This window comes from Alligator mississippiensis, chromosome 4 (assembly GCF_030867095.1).
Source record: "Alligator mississippiensis isolate rAllMis1 chromosome 4, rAllMis1, whole genome shotgun sequence".
Lineage (NCBI taxonomy): Eukaryota > Metazoa > Chordata > Crocodylia > Alligatoridae > Alligator > Alligator mississippiensis.
The window spans coordinates 138,400,828-138,423,570 of NC_081827.1; the positions used below are offsets into that span (position 1 = coordinate 138,400,828).

General features: G+C 44.9%; 1 protein-coding gene across 1 annotated transcript in view; it reads right to left on the reverse strand.

The window, feature by feature from the left end:
• The window catches only part of LOC102562053 (potassium voltage-gated channel subfamily KQT member 1), an 819,206-nt gene that overhangs the window by 699,636 nt on the left and 96,827 nt on the right, over positions 1-22,743 (reverse strand). Inside the window, exons 7-11 of the mRNA XM_059726208.1 lie at positions 20,218-20,358; positions 6,987-7,097; positions 5,732-5,827; positions 4,814-4,942; positions 2,593-2,752 (exon numbers count right to left, since the gene is read on the reverse strand). Coding sequence (XP_059582191.1) covers positions 2,593-2,752; positions 4,814-4,942; positions 5,732-5,827; positions 6,987-7,097; positions 20,218-20,358 — 637 coding nt within the window. The remainder of the gene's footprint in view (positions 1-2,592; positions 2,753-4,813; positions 4,943-5,731; positions 5,828-6,986; positions 7,098-20,217; positions 20,359-22,743) is intronic.

The window sequence follows — 22,743 nt, forward strand, 5'->3', positions numbered from 1 at the left end:
GCACTGTGTTCATGAACACAATGCCCTATTCACGGATTTCACCATTTGCGGGGATCACAGGAACATATCCCCTGCGAATGGCGAGGATTGTCTGTACATGCTAAGGGTCCTTTGAGCAGCACAGCAATAATCCTCTTCCAACAGAGATTAACTAACTGTTTTTAGGCAGCTTTTGTTGCAGTCATGTGCGACTGCTCCACAGGCACAAAACCAGTGGAGTGGTCCCTCCAGTATCCCAGGAGGCATTGTTCCCAGCTGTTCTATCTTCCCCCATAGTGACAGTGAAGGCAGCCAAAGGAACTTCTAAGTAAGAATCTCCCCTCTCCTCCCATTCTGGGCTCATCCCAGCTCCTAGGGCTCCCCCCATACATCTCTCCCAGATCCCCACACCATTCCCCCTGCAGCTCCTGGGGAAGCAGGCAGGGAATGGAAACCCACCTGCCACTGCCACTGGCAGCTGTGTGGGTGTCTTGGCCAAGGCAGAAGGTGGGTGCCCATTCCCTGCTTGCTCCACTGGGCCAGCACCAGCAGTTGCAGGTGAGCCAGGGGACACAAAGGCAGGGGTGAGTCACAAGGGCCAGTGGGAACAAAGGAGGAACCCTGAGAGGCAGGGAGGGAGCCCCAGGAGCTGGGGGACAGTGGTGGGTCCAGTCTAGGCTTCCTTGGGGTGGGGTTGGGAAGGAAGGGGCAGTGGGCTGAATCCAGGCAGCAGGGTGCAGTGGGGACCCAGACTGCAGGCAGGTAGGGGCTGGCAGGCCTGATGGGAGCCTGCCAGACCCCAGGTGTCCACAAGCCAGGCCACCTATGCTCCCCTGAGAGCAGGTGAGCTAAGCAGGCCCAGAGCCGCTTGGCTCCTAGCCATGCCCCTACCCACCAGCTCAATAAATGAACATTACAGGGGGTATTAACCCTTTCCATGTGACTGCTTAAAGTATGTGCCAATTTTAACACCAATTAAATTAGCACATACTACCTGTAATGTGTAAAAAGGCCTTTAGCAGAGACCAGTAGTTAGCTATGTTAGTCTGAAGCATGAACAATGCATGCCCCCAGAGGCTGGCGGGGCATGGCAACCGCCTGCAGGCAATGAGAGTGAGAGCATGGCAGCAGCGAGCGGGGAGCTCCCACAGGCAGCCATGGCAGCGGTGAGAGGGGGGGGGGGGGGGGAAGAGATGGTGAGCTCCGACCAGCGGTTGGCAGCCACCCACAGATGCCGCTGGCAGCATTGGCAGCACTTCTCTCAGGGGGTGCATGTGCACCTGCATGCACCCCCTAAGTGCTGCCAATGGTCTGAAGTGATGCAGAAGGCAGGGCAAGGCACCATCTTGAGGACTGATTCAGAAAGGCATAAGCTTTCATAGGCAACAGCTTACTTCATAGGATGCTTTGCCACCTATGAAAGCTTATGCCTCTTTGAAACTGTCAGTCTCCATGATGCCAACCTGTCCTGCCTTTTACCTTCACACTTGTAATTTTTAAAATCAAAACCATTCAAGGAAACTATCACATTCTACTGTGTTCATGGCAACAGGAGCACCATGCACGCTCTGTGGAAACAAATACATTTTAAAAGGAAACTATAAAAACAAAATCACAGCAAAAGACTACCAAAAAAAAAAAATCACGTGCAAGCCCCCAGTGGCACCTCAGAAAAGATGATGCTCACATTTACTGGAAACTTCCAATGGCCCCAGTCAAATATCTCCTCCAAACAAACACAGTATTTGACCAAATTGCATCTCTGTGTTTCTTATTTTTCCTGGTGAGGATTTGCAGGCCTCCTGAAGAACTTCACACATTCTGGAACCACGTCTAACACAGAAGCCCACTTCCTCTGGTAATCTCCAAGATTGTCCTTATTGTCCCTCCACTCCCTTGCCCCCAATCAAACAAACAAAAAGTAGTTTGCAGATAGAAAAAACAATTTTCTAAAAATATGTTCACCAACTGTAACAATACTATGTTATATTCACATTCCCATGTTGACTTTCACCATAAGAATACCTCAAGGCATTTTATAAACACAGGAATAGTATTGTTTTAAGAGTGAAACCCAGTAATTGTTTAGAAGTTGTACAGGAAAACACAGTATTTTACTGAAGGCAGTAAAAAAGTACACTCTCCAAATGAGCATAAAATATGTACATGGTTCCCCTTACAGTCATATCTGCATGTCCTAGAAACATAAATAATAAAGAATCTCTCACTTGCTTCCTTCTTAGGGCACAAGATGTTAAGTTTACTGGTATGTGCTCTGACAACATACTGAGGGAAAAATAGGCTAAGAGGCTGAGTTTTCCATTTGGATTTGAATATGGAGTAATATTAGTGCAAGAAATTTAAAACAGACTAGCTAAACTGGAAGGAACAAAAAAATTCCTTTGGATTTTAAATGCCCACAACATATGTCTATTTGTCTGTAACCTTAATTTAATATGTCTACTTGGAATTTGTCATTTAAGGATCTTTCCTTTTAGATACCTTGGTTTATTAAAGTTAAAATTCTTTATACAGAGACTCTTTGTCAGATCAGTTATTGTAACTGTGTGTCTTCAAAAAATATTTCCTAAACACAAACAAAAAAGAAATTACCTCCAGGTTCATCCATGTAAAAAGCCACATCTTTTTTGTCTTCTCTTTCAATGTGATCATATGTAATCTGTGGAACAGAGAAGGCTGTCTCTCCAGAATTTATTATCAGTGTAGAACCATTATCACGTCCAGGTTTTCCTTTTCTTTTGTATCTTCTACTCTGTAGGCATGATGATGGGATAATAAAAATGATAACTGAATACAGAAAAAGGTGTCATTTGAGATTGACAGATCAGTGAATTGATTCAAATTTGACATGAGAATCTTCATTGAAGGTAAATTATAAAGATGAAATTTAGAATCAGAATAGAGTACTTGTCTCATTTTCTAAAGTGATAAAATAGAGATACCTGAGAGAGCTGTTAACAAGCTGATTCAGGTACTGAAAGCAGTCTAGGCACAGCAGCAACTATCTTACCCAGGGCCAGACAGGCATGGGCAAACTGGGTGGCCACCCAGGGTTCAGACAGGAAGGGGGCCCAAAAATAGTAACTTTTTTATTATTATTATTATTATCATTATCTCTGGCAAAGCGGGGTGTGATACTAAAAGTTCACCTGGGGCCGCCAGGAGTCTAGGTACGGTGCTGATCTTACCTGACTTTTTCAGTGGCGTTCCATGCTTATAGACTGCTTTTAATACCTAGGCTAGCTTGTTTCAGCTAGTTCTCAGGATACTGTAGAGAAGTTCACTATATGTCCCTATTTTAGACACTCTGAAAATATCTCAGTGTACTTCCTGCTTAGAGGAGCTCTGGTATCTATGTAGCATCCTGGAGCAGGAGAAGCAGGATATCTATCTCAGTCACATACAGTACCATAGTCTCTGATTAACTTAGCAGCTAGCAAAAATGGTATCATCAGGGAAAGTAAGCAGAACCACAAAAAAACAACAGGCTGAAGTACTGCTATATAAAAGCGCAGAACAAAGACAGCTGGTCCAGCTAACAGCAGATGTCATTTTAGGATGAACCACATTAAACCCTACATTCAGGTGCTGTTGGATAAAACAGAAGCACTTTAGGCCTAGAACATGACTGGTATGTCTATTAAGTAAAGCAAGGAAAAATTAGAAATGCGTGAAAGTTATTTTTTAAATATCTCTAGGGATGAGTCTAAGAACTGAGAAACCAGACAGACAGTCAAAAGTCAAATTGCCCTGATGAGAAACACAGGCAAATTATCAATACATGACAGTTGACCTCAAAATAAAGGGTCAAGCAAAGCTTATGTGGCACTCAGACTTCTTCTGATACTCTTCATAAAGGACAGATTCTTTCATTAGTAAACAGTCAACAAAACTGTCAAGCATGCAATTAATGTTACAGAACAGAGAATGACTATCTAATACTTTATTAGGGGGGAAAACAGATAGAAATAAAAAGACACAGTGTAGTCTAAATGGGAGGGCACCCTACTGGTAGAAAGGACCTGAACTATTTCTCAACTCCTTCACTGACCTGTTGTACAATGCAGAACAAGGCCCTTCACCACTTTCTGTCTGTTTCCCTTCTTTTTTTCCTTCTGTGGTTATTTTATCTATTTAAGACTAAGTGTTTCAAAGGCCTTGACAGCCTCTTCCCTTTGCATTTGCAGGGCCCATCACGTAGAGGTCCCATTGTGCCATAGTATCAATAACAACTTTAAAAAGTCTACAACAAATATAAGAGGGTAGTGTTTAGATTTGATTATCCACTACTGTTTCACCTTATTTTAGTCAAAAGCAGAGAAATTTGCCAATGGCACTTTTTCAAATAATTACCATAGAACTAAACACTTGAAACAGATGGGATAAAATTATATATCAGAAATCAAATGCAGAGCCCAAGCACTGATTTAAACTGCTTTTCACCTTCTGTACTCATAACAAAAGTACAGCGTGAATGCAGAGTAAGTATACAGTATTACCAGATGACACCTTAGAGCAATTTACCCTCACTCCAGATAGTGCAAGTGACTAAATAAGGAACAAGGTATTGGAGAATAAGGACCAGTGCATCCACTCGAGAGGAAGGAGACATCCATCCACTGGGGCTGTTTTAAGGCTAATTCACTTGATCCTGGTGTGATACAGAAAAAGTGGACTAAATGGCCCACTATAGGTATATGCAAATGTCAGTCCAAATGTCTATGAATGCACTTCAGCCTCTATAAGCCTATTGAAGTATCCCAACCAACTTAAAATCAAGAATAAAAGAGGAACACAGTAAATTCCTTTTAACCTGTTTTCTCAGATTAGGGCTAGATGGCGCTGGTGGTTTTCTTGTACTTTGAGCAGGTGACATAACATAGATCTTCCATGTTGCTGTAGAACTATATGATTTCTCCGCTGCATAGCACCGCCATAGAGTCTAAAGTAAAAACCAAAGAATGCTCTATGTGAACAAATGGGCCTTGTTTTCTAAAGAAAAGCTACATGCAAACATATTTTAAAAGTCTTTAACCCAGTTAAATAGCTGTGAAGGGTTCTAAACAGAAAAATAACATGTTAAAGAGAAAGCAGTCTCCCCCATAAGGGCTCAGAGCTGTCACTCACAGGTCCATATTCACTTTAGTACATGTACTTTAAGGCCTGCTGTTTTTAGTATTAGCAGTGGAAGCTGGAGCTTAATCCACAGCCCATGGTGATAGAAATTTCCACCATAAAACAGAAATAGCCTTTAGCACCTAGTAAGTACTCCTGCTTTACTTGTTTTTCCTTGCATTGTGCCATATTTTAATATCTTTGAGCAAGTTGACATTTTCTCATACATTACAAAATGTAATATTGAGGCTCCCCTCCCAAACTGTGGTGCCTATATGTACATGTGCCCAACTCCTTTCATCCCATGATCTAGAATATACATAGTATTAAAGGGAATATAGAAAGGAATCATTAAAAAAATGCCTTTACTTATGACAAGGCTGGTTCCTTGTATTTAATGCAAGAGGCATGTCATATATGGCACCAATATTATGAATGCACTTGGTAACTATGCAGAGGAGTCAAGAAGATAAATTGAAGCAAAAAGATTTAATGATTAAAAAGAAGACAGCAACAATATTGGATTAAAATCAGGACATCGTAACTCTTGGTACTTTGTTTTGACCACCAGATTGTATTTCCCTGTGCCCTTCCCCACCCCATTTCAAATACTCACCTGAATCAGAGAAGCTGCAGCTGGAATTTGTCTGTTGAAATGCTTCTGACGTTGTTTCTGTTGTACTTTCAGGGCAAAACCAGAACCTAGAATCCCCTTGGGGAGGGGAAAAGAAAACACACACATACAAGTACTGGTTAGTCTTGGGCAATCTCCTATGTACTTTGGACTAATATTTAAAACATGAAATGAAAATATTTTCATGTAGATGCAGGCCACTTTTAGAATAATCAAAATTAATTTAACTAAAATTTCTCTCACTTATGGAGTATTTTTATCCAATCCCATCATGCAAGATATTAAAAGTTTTCTGGGAATCATATGAATTCACTGACTCCTTTATAGCAATCAGCAAATGGTTTGTCCCCAAAAGACTTAAGGGTCATGTCTGCAGCTAGCATTTATGGGGAACACATAGCCATGCTTTACAACATTGCAAAGACAATTGCTTGTGATGGTGGAAGAAGCAAATGTAGAGCTCACACAACTGAATTCTACCTGTCCCTTGAACTTATTTCCTCCACTCGCAAAGGAACTGCTTAGTTGACCTGTCAGACAAAGTGTGAGAGAACTAAAGGAAATATTATGCTAACACATATGCATATCTAGCACATTTCTTTTAATGTAGATATAAATTAAGGAAATAAATTACAGAGCTGTAGGTGTATCCAATTCTGACTCTGCAGTTAGTGTTGAGTATTATATCTTTGAGTATTATGGGTAAATACCTACTGAGTGTCACTTGGAACAAACTTGCATTGAAACTTGGTCAAAATAATCAGGTCTCACCTGATTTGAACAACATCCTGCTGGATCTGGCCCACTGGCCATACATTTCACACTCCATTTCACTTCACCATTACCATTTATTGGTTAAAATATAGACCTACCCAGAGTAGAAGACTTGGGTTTTATACCCACCTCTGGTAATAGCATGAGGGGATGCTACTTAGTAATACTCTGCTAATAGTATTTTGGGGAAAGTCCCTACCCTCCCTTCTTTCTCAGTTTCCCCCTTTGTAAGATGTGGACAATGCTAACATCCTTTGGAATGTGCCCTGAAATCTATGGATGAAGATGTTATTTTAGAGCTAGGAATTATCTATTTAGTTCCCATTGAGGCCTATTAAAAAGTTAAAAGATTCAATAAACTGCATAGTATGTTCTGGAACATTTTGCTACCAAAGGCATCACTTAACATGTAGTATATTATTTACACACAGACTTAAAAGACTGGTGTCAAGCTCCCACTCACCGCTGGCAAAGCAAAAAAAGATATAGCAAATACTGAGAAGCAGGAGGCTATTGTCTTCCCAATCCATGTCTGTGGTACTTTATCTCCATATCCAATTGTTGTGACTGTTACCTGCATCAAAGATAAAGGATTTATTGCAGAGCTATGAAGTTATCTTGTGTAAACGAAAGGAAAACAACACAACACAAAGTGATCCTTTTGGTCATTAGGAATGAGAGAGCCCAGATTTGCAAGCCAGCCTAAAACTTGCCCTTTCTCCATTGCTAGACCTTGAAGGCATGTGTACAATAGTCTAAACCTCCATTTCTGGAATGATGTGCATGTTTGAGTCTCAGCTTGTACCATTCTTTTTCAAAAAGTAACTCCTTCACAATCGAGAAGAAGCGTTTTTGAAAAGATGGATAGAATAGAGCTGGTGCAGACATATCTGCCTGTGTCTGCAGACAACCTGAAACAAGAGCAATGAAAAGGGGCAGGAGGCATTATAATGCAACCCCAACTGTGCCAAGAGGCCACGTTACCCTTGCCCCAGAAAACATCAATAGCAGGAAGAGAAAAATGCAGCAGTTTCAGTTGTCTAACTTTCCCAAAACAAAGGCACCACTAGGCAGTATTTAGTGTTTAAGTATAATTGTTCTTTGTGCTCTTACTTCTAGCAGTGAAGCCCCTTCTTACTGCCACTCCAAGTGGTGTTTCATGTCCTGTACTGCCTCAGGCATTACATTGCCATGTATCACCATTGCAAAGGTTTATTTTCAAAGTGGAAAGTTCCACTCATTGAATGAAGAGTGCTTTTCATTCTTTCCTCAATGCATGCCATTTCAGAGCTATATTTAGAAGGAAACATATTTGATTTTGAACCCATGTCTTTGCTCCTGTGCTTTACCCCCTGTTGGACCAAAGTTCTGGCTCAAACAGACCAAAATACATACTGGTAATAAAAGAGGCTATAAGAATACTGCTATTTAGGGGTACAATTGCCATCTTGGTATTCTGCAAAAATTATGCTGACAGGCTGTTCAAAGAAAGCTAAAAGTGATAAAGAGATGGAAAGAACATGCTTCCTCCTGGGAGCCTCCAAGGGCAGCATTGTAATGAACTGAAAAAGATTTGTTAGACAAAGGACTGCAAATATTTGAGATCCTTAAGTTCTGAAAAATTGTATTTGCATTAAGACAAATGGTTCTTCATTCCAAGTATAATGAACATTACTTAGCAGACTCCAGTTTTAGCATCTAATTTCTCTGCAACTGCTATTGTTGTAAATTATATGTTCCTCCCAGTATAGGCAATTTCTTTCCATGTGTCTATGTAGCCTCAAGCATAATGGGACCTAAATAATGACTGGGGTCAGTAGGTGATACCCCAGTACAAACTATTGAATAACCATGATAACAACCAGCAGTAAAAACTAAATGTCAAAATGCTCACAGATTAGGCTCAGGGGACTGGAGGAAATGAACACAGTGTTTCTTTAATGGCAATGGAACTTCTCACTGTACCCAGATGACCCCTCAGTCTTCTCCCTTTCCTTTTCCTCTCTTTTTCCTATGAAAGGCTTCTTGTTCCTCTGAGTTCTCCAGCACTCAGGACTTAAAAACAAACTGCAGTAATGTTGAGCTACCCTCACATTACTGTGGGAGATGGCACGAAAGCCATAACCACAGAAGTGAGAGAAAAGATGATTTTCCATCCCCACAGCAGGCTTTTGGCTGACAGATTCTTGCAGGTGCCTGGACATGTCTCAGGAAGTTTTCCCCTGCCACTTTAAGAAGTTTCTTTCTGGGTAATCTAATTAATACATTTAAGTATGTGGAAAGGATTACAGATAATGTAATTCTCCAGTTTTCATTATCCTGCTCAGAATTTTTTGAATACATTTCCAGCAGTTACTAGTGATCTCCTTAGAGTATGTTTAATAACTAGCTATTTGGGAAAAAAACAACCATAAAAACTACACTTGTTTCTTGAACCAAATTTACTGTGTCACATCAAAGATGGTATCTTCTGTACATGTTCTGATCTTGCAAACACGCACATAACTTCAAGAATGTTACTGGTTTAATTGAAGGCAACAGGGCTATTCACTTTAAAGCAAAGCATGTTACTAAGCATTCTCAACTCAGAGTCACAGACCCCCAAAGAATTAAATAGTTTTTAAAAGGAAGGGGGGGAAACAAGGGGGTCACATTGCTCTGGCTTAGCATGAGCATTTGAAGTTGAAAATTTAGTGAAGTAACTCAAAATTTAGTGTTACAGAATGAGTTACCCACTGGAGACACAATCAGCTTTTTGTCCTGAGTCCTGCAAGATGTCATAGATGACCACATCAAAGAAGAGTCTCAATAGGTAGAAGGGCAGAACTGAGGTATCAACAGAATGGAGATTCAACTGCGCCCCCAAATAAAAGTAATCAGGAAAGGCTTTAAAATAGTTGGCGATGCCAAGAATTCTGTTTGACTGATAATCCTTCAGGAAATATTTCTTGGTAAGTTTTACCTTGATAATGTTGCTGAGAACAGGTCACATAAAATACAGCAAGCCTTTGCTATAACTCTGCAGTTAAATTTGCAGAACCTTCTAAATCTAGGCAAAACAACCAAGCAAGAGAGGGCAGACATAGTTAAGTACTGCATTTTAAATTCCTTTTTATTTTCCTTTTTCTTGTGTTTAAATCCTCTCAAGACATTTGTATCAAATTCAGCAAGCTTGCACTTTTACTGTAGGCAGATTGTCACCTATAATAAGCCCTGTGGTTTTATTGGATATATAACAGTTCCAAATACCACAACCAAGAATTATTTGGGGGTGGGGGGAAGGGGAGGAGGGGGATAAAAGGGAGGGGAAAGAGCTGATTAGTTTCAAGAAGCAAAAATTACATCAAATTTAATTCTGTAATAATGCCACATCTGTGTTTTCACATTGCAGAAGATTAGAAAAGGGAGAGAGGATGATTCACTTTGTCACTGTTCCCAGCTGTGAACTGCACCTGCACCCTGACTCACTAATGCTGCGGAGTCCTAGATGTCTGGAAAGCTTAAAAACAATTTGAACAGTGTTCCTCCTTCATGTGCCTCACACAGATAGAAAGATAAAAATCAGCTTTGTCTCTCTCTAGTACAAAACTTGAACCAAATTTTAAAGACAAAAAAAAAAATCCCTGAGTTCATTGTGCAATATAAAGGCACTTTAAAAAATAAACTGATTTCCATATTTACCCAGCTTAAACCATCAGAATGCAATTTAAGCTACATTTTAACTTTTTATGTTGTGGCTGAAAATACTCTCAATTTTTTCTAACAATTTTTAGTCTAAAATATTTGCAAAAAAAAGGCTTGCACAGAGAAACCTTGATTAGCTTGTCCCAACTCTGCAGCCTTTACCCATTTTAGGGATGCAAGATCCAAGCCTTAAATTCCAAAATATTTCTTACAACCAAAAAAGTGACTTAATGCTTCAAAGAGTGTCCCTGCCAGGAGGGCAAGAAGAGAGGGATCCCCTTTTTGTATTTACTTCAAATGGAAAGGCTTAATATACCACAGGGAGGAACCAATGCCTGAACAGACGGTATGAAATAGGAGATGCCGGATCATCATCTTTTAACATTTGTACATTATTCTGGGACATCCCTATGGACAAAAAAAATTAAATCGCTTTCCTTCCATTGGTATCATTATAATTCACCTGGTGCCACAAAAATCTGTTTGAATCCTGAAGATAGTGGAGAAGTTACCTGCGGGGTTTCACTGAAGTGGCGCAAGCTCTATACAATCTCTTGTGCTGTCCCATACTTATCCCCACTTTAACTCAGCTTTGATTTAATTTATTCTACCACAGTGGGAAAACAGTCTAGTGGCCAGTAGGGCTGTGCAAAACAGCACCCTTCCATTTCGACTTCCATTTTGCTGTTTCAAAGGGACAATGTTTTGTTTTGCTTTTTCAAAGCACTGTTCCATTTCATTTCGTCAAAACTGTTTTACTGTTTCAAAGCTGTTTCGACATTTCGCCCAAGGCTATAATGGGGAATCATGAAAATGCATATAACTTTGTCATTTCTTTCCTGATTTAAATGAAAACAGCAAGAATGAATAGTAGCCCCTGCTGAGGCCATGAAGCCTGCCAGGTTTAAAGGAGTTAGGTGCAGGGGTTTCTGGGAAACTATACCTCAAGCTGCTGACAAGCAAAAGTCATGACGTATGTGACTGTATGTGCATTAAGGCGCACCCTCACTGGTACTGGGGCCTCTACATGACACAGTAGCGTGCCCCAATGAGGCCTCCTCCTCCCCTACAACTTCAGTCTGGTCCATCACTTTAAATAACAACAGGTAAGCAGCACAGTAGCACCAGCATCTGAGGCAGCCAAACTGTCACAGAGCCTTTCTTTTCTTTCCTGCAGGAGCTTGTTCTCCAGCAGGTGCCAGAAAACTCTCCCTGCCAGCCCCAGCCCTGGCACTTAGGTGTGCCCAGGGCCCTGCCTCCTTCCAGTCAGCTGACCAGGTGCTAGGGATGTAGATTGTAGCTGTGTTGCTCTGAGGCAGGGGCAGGCAATTATTTTGGACAGAGGGCTGCTTACTCAGTTTTGGCAAGCTGTCAAGGGCTGGATGGGTAGCCACGCCCCTTGATAGGTGCCCCCCCCAATCACCATCTTGGGACCAGCGTCTCAGGGCCAGCACCGGAGGGGCCCAGAGCAAGGCACAGGCTGGCAGGGGTCTGAGGAGTTCCACTGAGTCTCCACATCCTGCATGATCCTGTGTTGTGGGATGTTCAGCTCTGCCTGTTTGTCCCACAGCATCTTGCCCCCCTTGATGCTCTGGTGGAAGTAGCCTGCAACCAGAATTAGGGATAACAAAAAGTCATTTTTCAAACACACAGGGAGTAAGAAGACGGCACCGGGTAACGTGGGGCCCCTACAGGATAGGCTCTGGAGATTGCAGCAAATGAAAAATCTGACCTCTTTAACTAATTAAAGGCACTTTAATTCTTGCTGCTCCAGCTGAGCCTGCTGAATCAGATATGCACCTCTTGCTGCTCCAGCTGAGCCTGCTAAATTGCCGGCTCCCACAGGCAACATGGGCCCAACTGCAGCTACCGCCCCTGCTCTCCCCAAGACAAAACGTAAGGTGTTTGTTGTGGGAGACTCCCTCCTGAGAGGGACTGAGGGGGCAATCTGCCACCCCGACCCCTTAGCCCGGCAAGTCTGCTGCTTCCCGGGGGCCCGCATCCGGGACATTGCGGAGAGGATCCCAAAGCTCCTCAAACCCACAGACCACTATCCCATGCTCCTTATTCATGTGGGCACCAATGACATGGCTTGGAGCGCTCCCAGCCGGGTCATGAGGCGCTACAGGGATTTGGGAGCAGGGCTAAAGGGTCTGGGGGCACAGGTGGTGTTCTCATCGATCCTCCCAGTCTCAGGCTATGGGCTGAGAATGGACAGGAGGATCTATGTGGTCAACCAAAGACTGCGGCGCTGGTGTCGTCAGGAAGGCTTTGGCTTTCATGACCACAGCCCGCTGTTTGGCGAGAGAGGCAGCGAGCTGCTGTTTGGCGAGAGAGGTGGATGGCCTCCACCTCTCTCCCCTAGGGAGGAGGCTCTTCTCAGCCAGACTGGCTGACCTGCTCCACTGGGCTTTAAACTAAGCCTGCTGGGGGACGGGGGGACTACCGCCACTGCTGGCCCGCTGAGCAATCCTTGCAAAACCAGCGGATCATGGCACTTAAGGGAGCCCACCCCTGCCCCAGCCCTGGTAAAATCTGTGGGCAGGGAAGGAGCCCCCCAGGGGGCACTTGCCTGCCTGTACACTAATGCCAGGAGCTTGGGGAATAAGCAGGAGGAGCTCATCTTCCTGCTCAGTGCAAACAATTACGATGTCATAGGGATAACAGAGACCTGGTGGGACTCCACCCATGACTGGACCACGGGTATAGATGGCTATACCCTGTACAGGAGGGACCGTGTAGAGAAAAGGGGCAGGGGTGTAGCTCTCTATGTTAAGGAAAGCTACACGTCCCTGCAAGCCGATATTGGCGACCAGGGTGGACGACTGGAGACCCTCTGGGTTAAAATCTGTGGGGAACACGGCACAAGGGACACAATGGTGGGAGTCTATTACAGACCTCCCACCCAAAGTCCTGAGCTTGACCAGGAGTTTGCCCAGGAACTGGCTGAGGCAGCATGCTCCAGGACCATGGTTGTCATGGGTGACTTCAATTACCCGGACATGTCGTGGGAGGATCGCTCAGCAAAATCTGAGCGGTTGCAAAGCTTCCTCTCGTGCGTGGTTGACCTCTACCTGACTCAAGAAGTCTATGGGCCAATGAGAGGCAAAGCACTGCTCGACCTGGTACTGGCTACTGGGGATGACCTAGTCGGCAACCTAGTGATCAATGGGAAGCTGGGTGACAGCAACCACGAGCTGATCACCTTCACCATCCGCCGAAAAGCTGGCAAGTCAGTCAGCAATATGGAAGTCCTTGACTTCAGAAAAGCCGACTTTGACAAGCTCAGGAGGCTTGTCAGTGAGGCCCTAAGGGACCGTGACCACTGGAAGAGGGGAGTTCACGAAAAGTGGTTGCTCCTCAAGGGAGCGATCCTCAATGCACAAACTAAGTCTATTCCATCTCGGAGGAAAGGCAGCAAGAGGGCACAGCAGCCCCCCTGGCTCTCCAGGGACCTAGCAGACCTCCTGAGGCTAAAAAGAAAGGCCTACAAAGGATGGAAGATGGGAGTCACCTCCAAGGAGGATTATTCTGCACTGGTCCGGTCCTGCAGGGAGCATGCCAGGAAAGCCAAGGCTGCAACTGAACTCCAGCTAGCTTTGAGCATCAAGGACAATAAAAAGTCCTTTTTCAGATATGTGGGGAGCCGGAGGAAAAGCAGGGGCAACGTTGGACCCCTGCTGAACCAGATGAGGCAACTGACAACTGACGTCCGGGAAAAAGCCAACCTATTAAATAGGTACTTTGCGTCGGTCTTTCATCAGCCCTGTGGGATGTCCATGCCCGCTACGGGACAGGGAAGTCTGGGTGAGGGCGATTCCCTGCCCTCCATTAATGCTGACTTTGTGAAGGAACATCTTGAGAAGCTGGATACCTTCAAGTCAGCCGGCCCTGACAATCTTCACCCCAGGGTACTCAAGGAGCTGGCGAGCATCATAGCCCAGTCTCTAGCGAGGATCTTTGAAAACTCTTGGCGCTCTGGTGTAGTGCCCGAAGACTGGAAGAAGGCCAATGTGGTGCCTATCTTCAAGAAAGGGAAGAAAGTGGATCCAGCTAACTATAGGCCCATCAGCCTGACTTCTATCCTGGGGAAGATCTTAGAAAAGTTTATTAAAGAGGCCATCCTTAATGGACTGGCCGGCGCCAACATCGTAAGGGATAGCCAGCATGGGTTTGTTGCGGGTAGGTCTTGCTTGACCAATCTCATTTCCTTCTACGACCAGGTGACCTATCACCCGGACAAGGGAGAAGAGATTGATGTCATATATCTTGACTTCAAAAAAGCCTTCGATCTGGTGTCCCATGATCACCTCTTGGAGAAACTGGCCAATTGTCGCCTTGGGTCCTCCACGATCCACTGGCTGGAAAATTGGCTCTGGGGTCAGACCCAGAGGGTAGCAATTGATGGAAATCACTCATCATGGTGTCCTGTGACCAGTTCAATGCCAGTAAATGCAAGGTTCTCTACCTTGGGAAGAAAAACCCGCAGCATCCTTATAGACTCAGCAGTGCTATGTTGGCTAGCACTATGGAAGAAAGAGACTTGGGGGTCATCATTGACCACAAATTGAACATGAGCCTGCAGTGCGATGCTGCGGCTAGTAAAGCGACCAAAATGCTGGCTTGCATCCATAGATGCTTCTCAAGCAAATCCCGGGATGTCATTCTCCCCTTGTACTCAGCCTTAGTGAGGCCACAGCTGGAGTACTGCATCCAGTTTTGGGCTCCACAATTCAAAAAGGATGTGGAGAAGCTTGAGAGAGTCCAGAGAAGAGCCACGCGCATGATCAGAGGTCAGGAAAGCAGAACCTACGATGACAGGCTGAGAGCCCTGAGGCTCTTTAGCCTGGAAAAGCGCAGGCTCAGGGGTGATCTGATGGCCACCTACAAGTTTATCAGGGGTGACCACCAGTATCTAGGGGAATGTTTGTTCACCAGAGCGCCCCAAGGGATGACGAGGTCGAATGGTCATAAACTACTACAAGACTGCTTCAGGCTGGACATAAGGAAGGATTTCTTTACTGTCCGAGCCCCCAAGGTCTGGAACAGCCTGCCACCGGAGGTGGTTCAAGCGCCTTCATTGAACACCTTCAAGACGAAACTGGATGCTTATCTTGCTGGGATCCTATGACCCCAGCTGACTTCCTGCCCTTTGGGCAGGGGGCTGGACTCGATGATCTTCTGAGGTCCCTCCCAGCCCTAATGTCTATGAAAGTCTATGAAATCTATAATTATTTGCCTCCATATTCCTGAGCAGGGACCGGGACATTTCCCCCGCTGGGATTACAGACAGACCCAGGGGAGGCACTGCCATGCCTAGGGTCAGGGACGACCGAGTTAGGGAACTTCTGGAGGGGCTGGACGTGTTTAAATCAGCAGGTACAGATGCTCTTCACCTGAGGGTGCTGAGGGAATTGGTGGGGGTCATAGCAGGGCCCCTGGCATGGCTTTATGAGCACTCGTGGGGCTCTGGCCAGGTACGAAGTGATTGGAAAAGGGCCAATGTGGTCCCCATTTACAAGAAGGGAAGAAAGGAAGACCTCAGAAATTATAGGCCAATCAGTCTTACCTCAGTCCTTGGGAAGACCTTTGAGAAAATTATCAAGGAACACATCTGCAGGGGCCCAGCATGGGAGGTAATTCTCAGGGGCAACCACCATGGGTTCACTGAGGACAGATCCTGCCTGACTAACCTGGTTTCCTTTTATGATCAGGTCACAAAGTCCTTGGATGCAGGCGTTGAGGAGGATGTTGTCTACCTGGACTTCAAGAAGGTTTTTGACACCGTTTCTCACCCCATTCTCATAAAAAAAAAACCTAGGCGACTGCAACATTGATGCCTACACAGTCAGGTGGGTGGCAAATTGGCTAGATGGTCACACCCAGAAAGTGGTGGTGGATGGGTCATTTTTGACCTGGAGGGATGTGGGCAGTGGAGTCCCCCTGGGCCTGGTTCTGGGGCCTGTACTGTTCAACGTCTTTATTAGTGATCTGGATGTGTGTGTGGAAAGCACGCTGTCCAAATTCGCTGATGACACCAAGATGTGGGGCAAGGTGGGCACGCTGGAGGGGAGGACAGAATCCAGCTAGATCTAGACAGGTTACAGAGGTGGGCAGATGAGAATAGGATGGAATTCAACGCAGACAAGTGCAGGGTACTGCATCTAGGGAGAAGGAACCAGCAACACGCCTATGGGCTGGGGAACACCCTTCCTGTCAACACGGTGGCAGAAAGAGATCTTAGAGTCATTGTTGACTCCAAGATGAACATAAGCCATCAATGCGAGGAAGCAGTCAGTAAGGCTAACCGCACCTTGTCGTGCATCTACAGATGCATCACAAACAGGTCCAGGGAGGTGATCCTTCCACTCTATGTGGCATCGGTCAGGCCACAGTTGGAGTACTGCGTCCAGTTCTGGGTGCCGCACTTCAAAAGGGATGTGGCTAGCATTGAGAGGGTCCAGAGGAGGGCCACTCGCATGGTCAAGGGGCAGTGGGGCAGGCCGTATGAGGAGAGGCTAAAGGGCCTGAACCTATTCAGCCTCCACAAGAGAAGGCTGAGAGGGGATCTGGTGGCCATTTACAAACTTGCTGGGGGGACCAGTGGAAATTGGGTGAGGCTCTGTTCCCTCAGGCACCACCGGAGGTTACGATGAATAATGGCCACAAATTGTTAGAGAGAAGGTTCAAGCTGGACATCAGAAGACATTACTTTACAGTTAGGGCTGCCAGGCTCTGGAATGGACTCCCAAGGGAGGTGGTGCTCTCTCCTACCTTTTGGGTCTTCAAGAGGAGGCTGGATAGATACTTGGCTGGGGTGTTATGACCCCAGCACTCGTTCCTGTCCAGGGCAGGGGGTCAGACCTGATGATCTGTTTAGGTCCCTTGTGACCCCAAGCACTATGAAACTATGAAAACTTCCTGCATTTGGAAATGAGCTTGCTGGTGGTGCTGGCGCTGTCACCAGCAGCCCTGTCCCCTCCAAGGCATCCCTGATAATGAAGTGGAACTTGCATGCCACAAAGCAGATGACAAAGTTGGCATCACACACTGCCTTGACCAAATTGGTCCCATTGTCAGTGACCATGAACCTGTGGGTAAGCTTGCCCTGCCCAACAAACCACCCCTGTACCAAGCGATTCATGGCCCCCATGATCTCGGCTGCAGTGTGGGACTCATCCATCACCTCGGCTTGAAGGAGAGCCCACCAATGGCTTGACTGGTTGCACCAGTGCCCTGTGAGGGAGAGGTCGCCGTGATCTCCACCCCAGTTGCTCCAGATGTCCAAGGTGAAGTGTAAGACCACCTGTGGGCCTCCCTGGTGCGGCTCCTCCCTCAAGTACTCCCTGCATGCCTCAAACAAGGATGGCACCACCATCCTGCTGAAGGTGGTACATGTGGGAACTTGGTACAATGGGGCCACAAGTGCCATGATCCGCCTGAACCCTGGCTGCTCAACTAAGGAGAAGGGCTGGCCATTCACAGCAAGCATCTCCCCAATGTTCTGGGTGACCTCGCTCAACTTGGGAATATGCCCCCATGTGCCCACCTTTCCCCCACTGGTCCAGGGTGGTTTGCCTCTGCTTCAGGGGGACAGGGATTTTGGAATAAGAGGGGGATTTCTTTTTGGACATGTTCCCACTGGTGCCAGGCTGAGGAGGAGCAAAGGCAAGGGTGTGGTGCCTGCAGAGATGCATCAGCATCCCCACGGTGCTCATCTGGTTTGTTCCCTTGTCCTGGCTGGTTTTGTCTCAGCAGTGCAGGCAGATAGCATATGTGGGATCATCTGCCAGCTCAAAACGATCCCAGACCACACTGCCCCTCACTTCTGGGGTGTGGGTGCATGTGCGGATGCTGCCTTTTCCTCCTTCTCAGCAGGCAGAGGCACAGCAACAGGAGGAGCAGACTTAGCTCCTTGCCTCCACTTGCCTCCATAACCTCTACCTCAACCTCCTCTGAAGTGCCTTCTCGGGAAGGAGACCTGGCTCTAGGGGAAACTTGAGGGTTGTGAAGCACAAACTCGGCTGATTCCCCCTCCTTCCCCAGAATTTCCCTTGCTATTGCACTCAGCTCCAGCTCTTCCTCTGACACTGGAAGGCTCAGCATAGGAAGTGAAATGGGGGTGGAGGAGACTGTCATGCTGGTGCTGCTTGTTGTCACCATGGTGGTGGGGGGGGTTATGGCTGGTGTTACTGGAAGGGATGCAAACTCAGGCAGTGGCACTCCTCCCCTCTCCTTGCTGCCGCTAGAGCCAGAAGCCTCATGACTGCTAGTTGTAGGAAAGAAGCTGAGTCTCAGTTTGAGGGGGGAGGGGGAGGGGATACAGCATTCCTTCTGCCCTGTCTTCTGCCCCTCCCTGAAGGCTTGCCAGCTGCCTTTCCAGCACACTTCATAGTGTGTTTTATAGTGTTTGGTAAGCTAGAAAATCTGTGTGTTCTTCTGTAATGTAATATGTATTTATGTAATCTATGTAGATCATTGTATGCATGTATTTATGTAATAAATAAAATATTTAAATGTATGTATGTGTTCCCATATAAAGTCTATATTATGCAATATATGGTGTGCTTCCCTTCACCGTGAATGGAATGCACACTGTGAGAGAAAGCACAGATTTCTTTTCTGGAGAAAAGAATCAAAATAGACTAACAAAAACAAAAAGAGGATTTAGGGAGAGGAATAAATTGAAAGGAATTAATATAATAAATAAAGGGTATAATATATAATAATAAAGGGTATTAAGACTTAGTCTCAGGCTACAAACACCACATTTGTCCCAGGAGGAGGCATTTAACCCTAGGACAAACTGCAATTGTTCAGATGTCCCTATCAGTTGTCCCAGAACAAACCCTAAAAAGGTTCACAGGAAAAGAAGTGCTAACAGTTTGTCCTGGGGGCATGAGAAAATGCATTTGAACAGCTGTCTTAGGATTGCATCTTTGAAGCAATGGCAGAAAAGCATCGGTACATTCAGCAGCTCACTAAACACCCTATTGGAAGGGCAAGGTGTGTACATGCCAATCTTGGGACTTTTGTGTTCTGGGACAAGTGCTGGCATAGCTTATCCCAGAACAAATACAACATCTGTTCCTAGCCTCAATATGCACCTGGTCAAGAAATATCACTGCACATATAAAAATGGCATGCACCCAATTTTTTAACCTTATTGCCTCAAAAATATATATTTGGTATACGAATCTAGATTAGACAAGGGCACGATATATTACCTATAAATTTGAAAGTATAATGCAAGAATTAAGATCATGGTCTATAGCAAGGACAGGAAGGAAAAAGGAAAATGGACAGTTAGCAGATGCATAGGGGCTGAGCAGGTAAGTGGGCAGGGTCTGGTGATCTAGGGAAGTCAATTTCTGTTTCAGTGTGACCTGTAATCACAAATACCCTTGGTGTCATGAGCTTCATTCCCACTGCTGTCAGCCTGTCAGTAGTATTAGTGTGATTATCCCTCTCAGCTTTGTCACACACACAGATTCGCAGCTAATAAGCTACCTGAGATTCACTAGTAGCCCGAGATGCCTCAAAAAAGACAGTAGCTTCAGATGGAAACAGCTAATGAGAGAGAAGACAACATTCCCAAGCAAAAGGGTAATTCCGCATCCTCAAGCATTTCCTGCTCTTTCAGGAAAGTGTCATCAGCACTGAGCTATAGAATCACATACCCTCTTGTTTTGACTCTTGCAATTCTTTCTCCAGTAGTGAAATAATACTCCCACCCAGAATACGCTACACTCTACAGCCTGAGAGTTAGGGGATTTTTTTCCCCCAGATGGTGAGAAATGTTTCAGTTACACTTATTCTATCAGTTTTCTTTAGTTTTGCTTACTGAAATTTGCCTTTCAGATTACTACTAACAATGAAAAAGTCTGATCCTTCAAATAAATAATCCTTATTCAGGCAAAAAAAAAAATATCCATTAAGTTCAGTAGAACATCCTACAGGAGGAGCATAGACTCAGAGATTGGGCACAAATTGGACCGTGGATGACTTACCACACCCCACCACAGTGCATCAGCATAGCTAGAAAATCCAGTCTTTCCCTCTTCATCCACTGCATCCTTCTCAGCGAGGTAGACAAAATAAGATGAAAAGATCAACCCCAGGAATCCAATGTATAGGGTGGTTATGAGTTCCTATTCAAAAAGAAAGGAACTGGTGTATAATTCTTGAATTATGCACTTCAAATCAAAAACCAAAATATAACCATTTTATTTCACATACTAACATATTTGCTGAAAGGCAATTGGATGTAATGACAATATCAAAGGGTCACTTTGGTAAAATTTGGGATGAAAATTCTATTAACAATAGATGAGGTTATTGAAGAGCCTTCTGTTTACAAAACACTAAACCAGGGTGTCAAACTCACTGTCGCAGGGCACTAAGGTGCCTGCTCCTTTAAGAGCAGAAACTGCCTAGGGAAAGAGCCCTAAGAGCCAGGCAGAAACCCCACAGGTGCAGGTTGCTGTGGCAGCCAGCTAATGAGGGAATTAGCCTGCACCTGCAGCTGGTCAGCTGACTGGAAGAGGCAGGGCCCTGGGCATTTATAAACCCTAGGGCTGGGACTAGAGGCTGAATTCTCTGTCAGCAGCCAAGGGGGGAAGGAGCTAACCAGAAAAGCTTGAATGCCTGTTCTAGTTCTGGTAGGATTAAGGGGCTCTAGGAGCTCACCAGATACCTTGGCCTACAAGGCACTTAGCGCTGGGGGAAGTTTGACTTTTTTAAAGGAACAGAGTACACCCTGAACTCTTTGTATTATGTTATAGCCCAGGGGCTCATATTTTAGCTACTGTTTATACACTGGTGGATTGGGCTGAGGCTATTGGGGAAGGAGCAGGCCTCATTGGGGTGGCCCACTACAGTGTAGGGACCCCAGCACCAGGGGGTGTGGTGATGAAAGGGGTGAGCAGACCCCAGCACCAGTGTGGGCACAGAGACAGGGCTATGGAGAGCTCAGTGATGACCAGAGGCCTAGCTAGGTTAGGGCCTTAGCAAGACAATGTGTGAATGCCATTTGTGAGGCTTGAGGCATGGTAATAGGGCAGTTTTAGAGCCACACATCTAGCCCTTAAGGCTGAGGGTGTCCTGTGAGGCATCCATTTTGAGCAGGACCCAAAAACGGGTCCAAGAACCCACGGGGTTCAGTGGGATCCAGCAGGACCGTGTTCAGACAAACTCGAGGGCAGCCTCCCTATATTTATAAGTACCAGCAAGATGTGGCAGGTGAGGAAAAGGGTGCCCATTGGGCAAGATTGGCATGGTCATGGAGCCCTAAGGATGTCACGGCCATCCCTGGGGACACCATCCCATGACACCCACCCAGCCCCCTGGCCAGATCCAGATCATGGGGTCCCTTTGCAGTCTAGACCCAGATTTGGGAACTGCAACAGGGCTTGGGAGTCCAGGGCTTGCAACAAAACTTAATCTAATGCTTTTGATTAGAAGGACAAGCAGATAGAGAAATTATTCATTAGGTGCAACCTTTGCCAAACTACTTTAGCATAACTAAGGAAATAGATGTTTTTCTTCATCCTATGAAATGGTCCAATTCTCTATCTTTTACAGACATGACTACATATTTAGCAGAAGTGAAGTATCTGTATGCAAAAGAAGCAAAACAAATCATATAAACATGTAGGGTAAACTGAAAAATAAGTTTCTCTATATTCAAGTTTAAGTCAAATTACTTATTTAGTCTTAAGTGTTGTAGTAGGGTTGCTATTGTTGAATTGGCAAGGCGAGTTTCACAAGTACTCTCTTCAGAGGAGATGAGAAAGTATTTTGTGCCTGAAATGTGTCCCAGCTATACAGTTGGTCCAGTAAAATATATCAACAAAAATCCTTGCCTGTGTTTATTATTAAATTAATAATGTAATCCTTGACAAGTTTTTTTAAAAAACATAACATTCAGTCCTTAGGAAAGTGGTTGCCTATTCAACTGAGCTTCTACTAGAAATATTGAGAACTCACAAAACAAAATGAGGAATAAATGATCCTCTAAAGCAAGAGGCTCATAAGCTGGAACTAGATGCATTAGCTCAAAAACTTTTTTCAGTAAGTTGCACAATTTTTCCATGTCTTTCCATCACCACATATGATGTTGACTCATGGCTTGTTGCCTTTGGCAAGAAATGCTTGTATAAGCTCAACTTGCTGAAAATAGCTAAATGTCCTGGCCAAATTACCAGTAGGCTGGGGTGAGCTAATATAGCTATATGTAAAATTTAGACATGCATGGAAAATATCAGTGAAATCTTTAGAAAGCTTTCCTGCATACAGAGACACCAAGTGCATCTATTTTCAATGGGTTCCAATATATTTTTTCCATTGTCCAGGGATTTAGGACCTCATTTTGTTTTTTTAAAGAGGACTAAATCCAACACTCAAGTCTACCTTATACTCCAGCTGCAAAGACAGAGGGGGAAAAGGCAGCTAAGGTTTTTTGTTGTTGTTGTCGTGCTTTGTTTTTTCATTTTTAAAACAAATTTCTTTTAAGTGACTGTAAAGGAATAAATGTT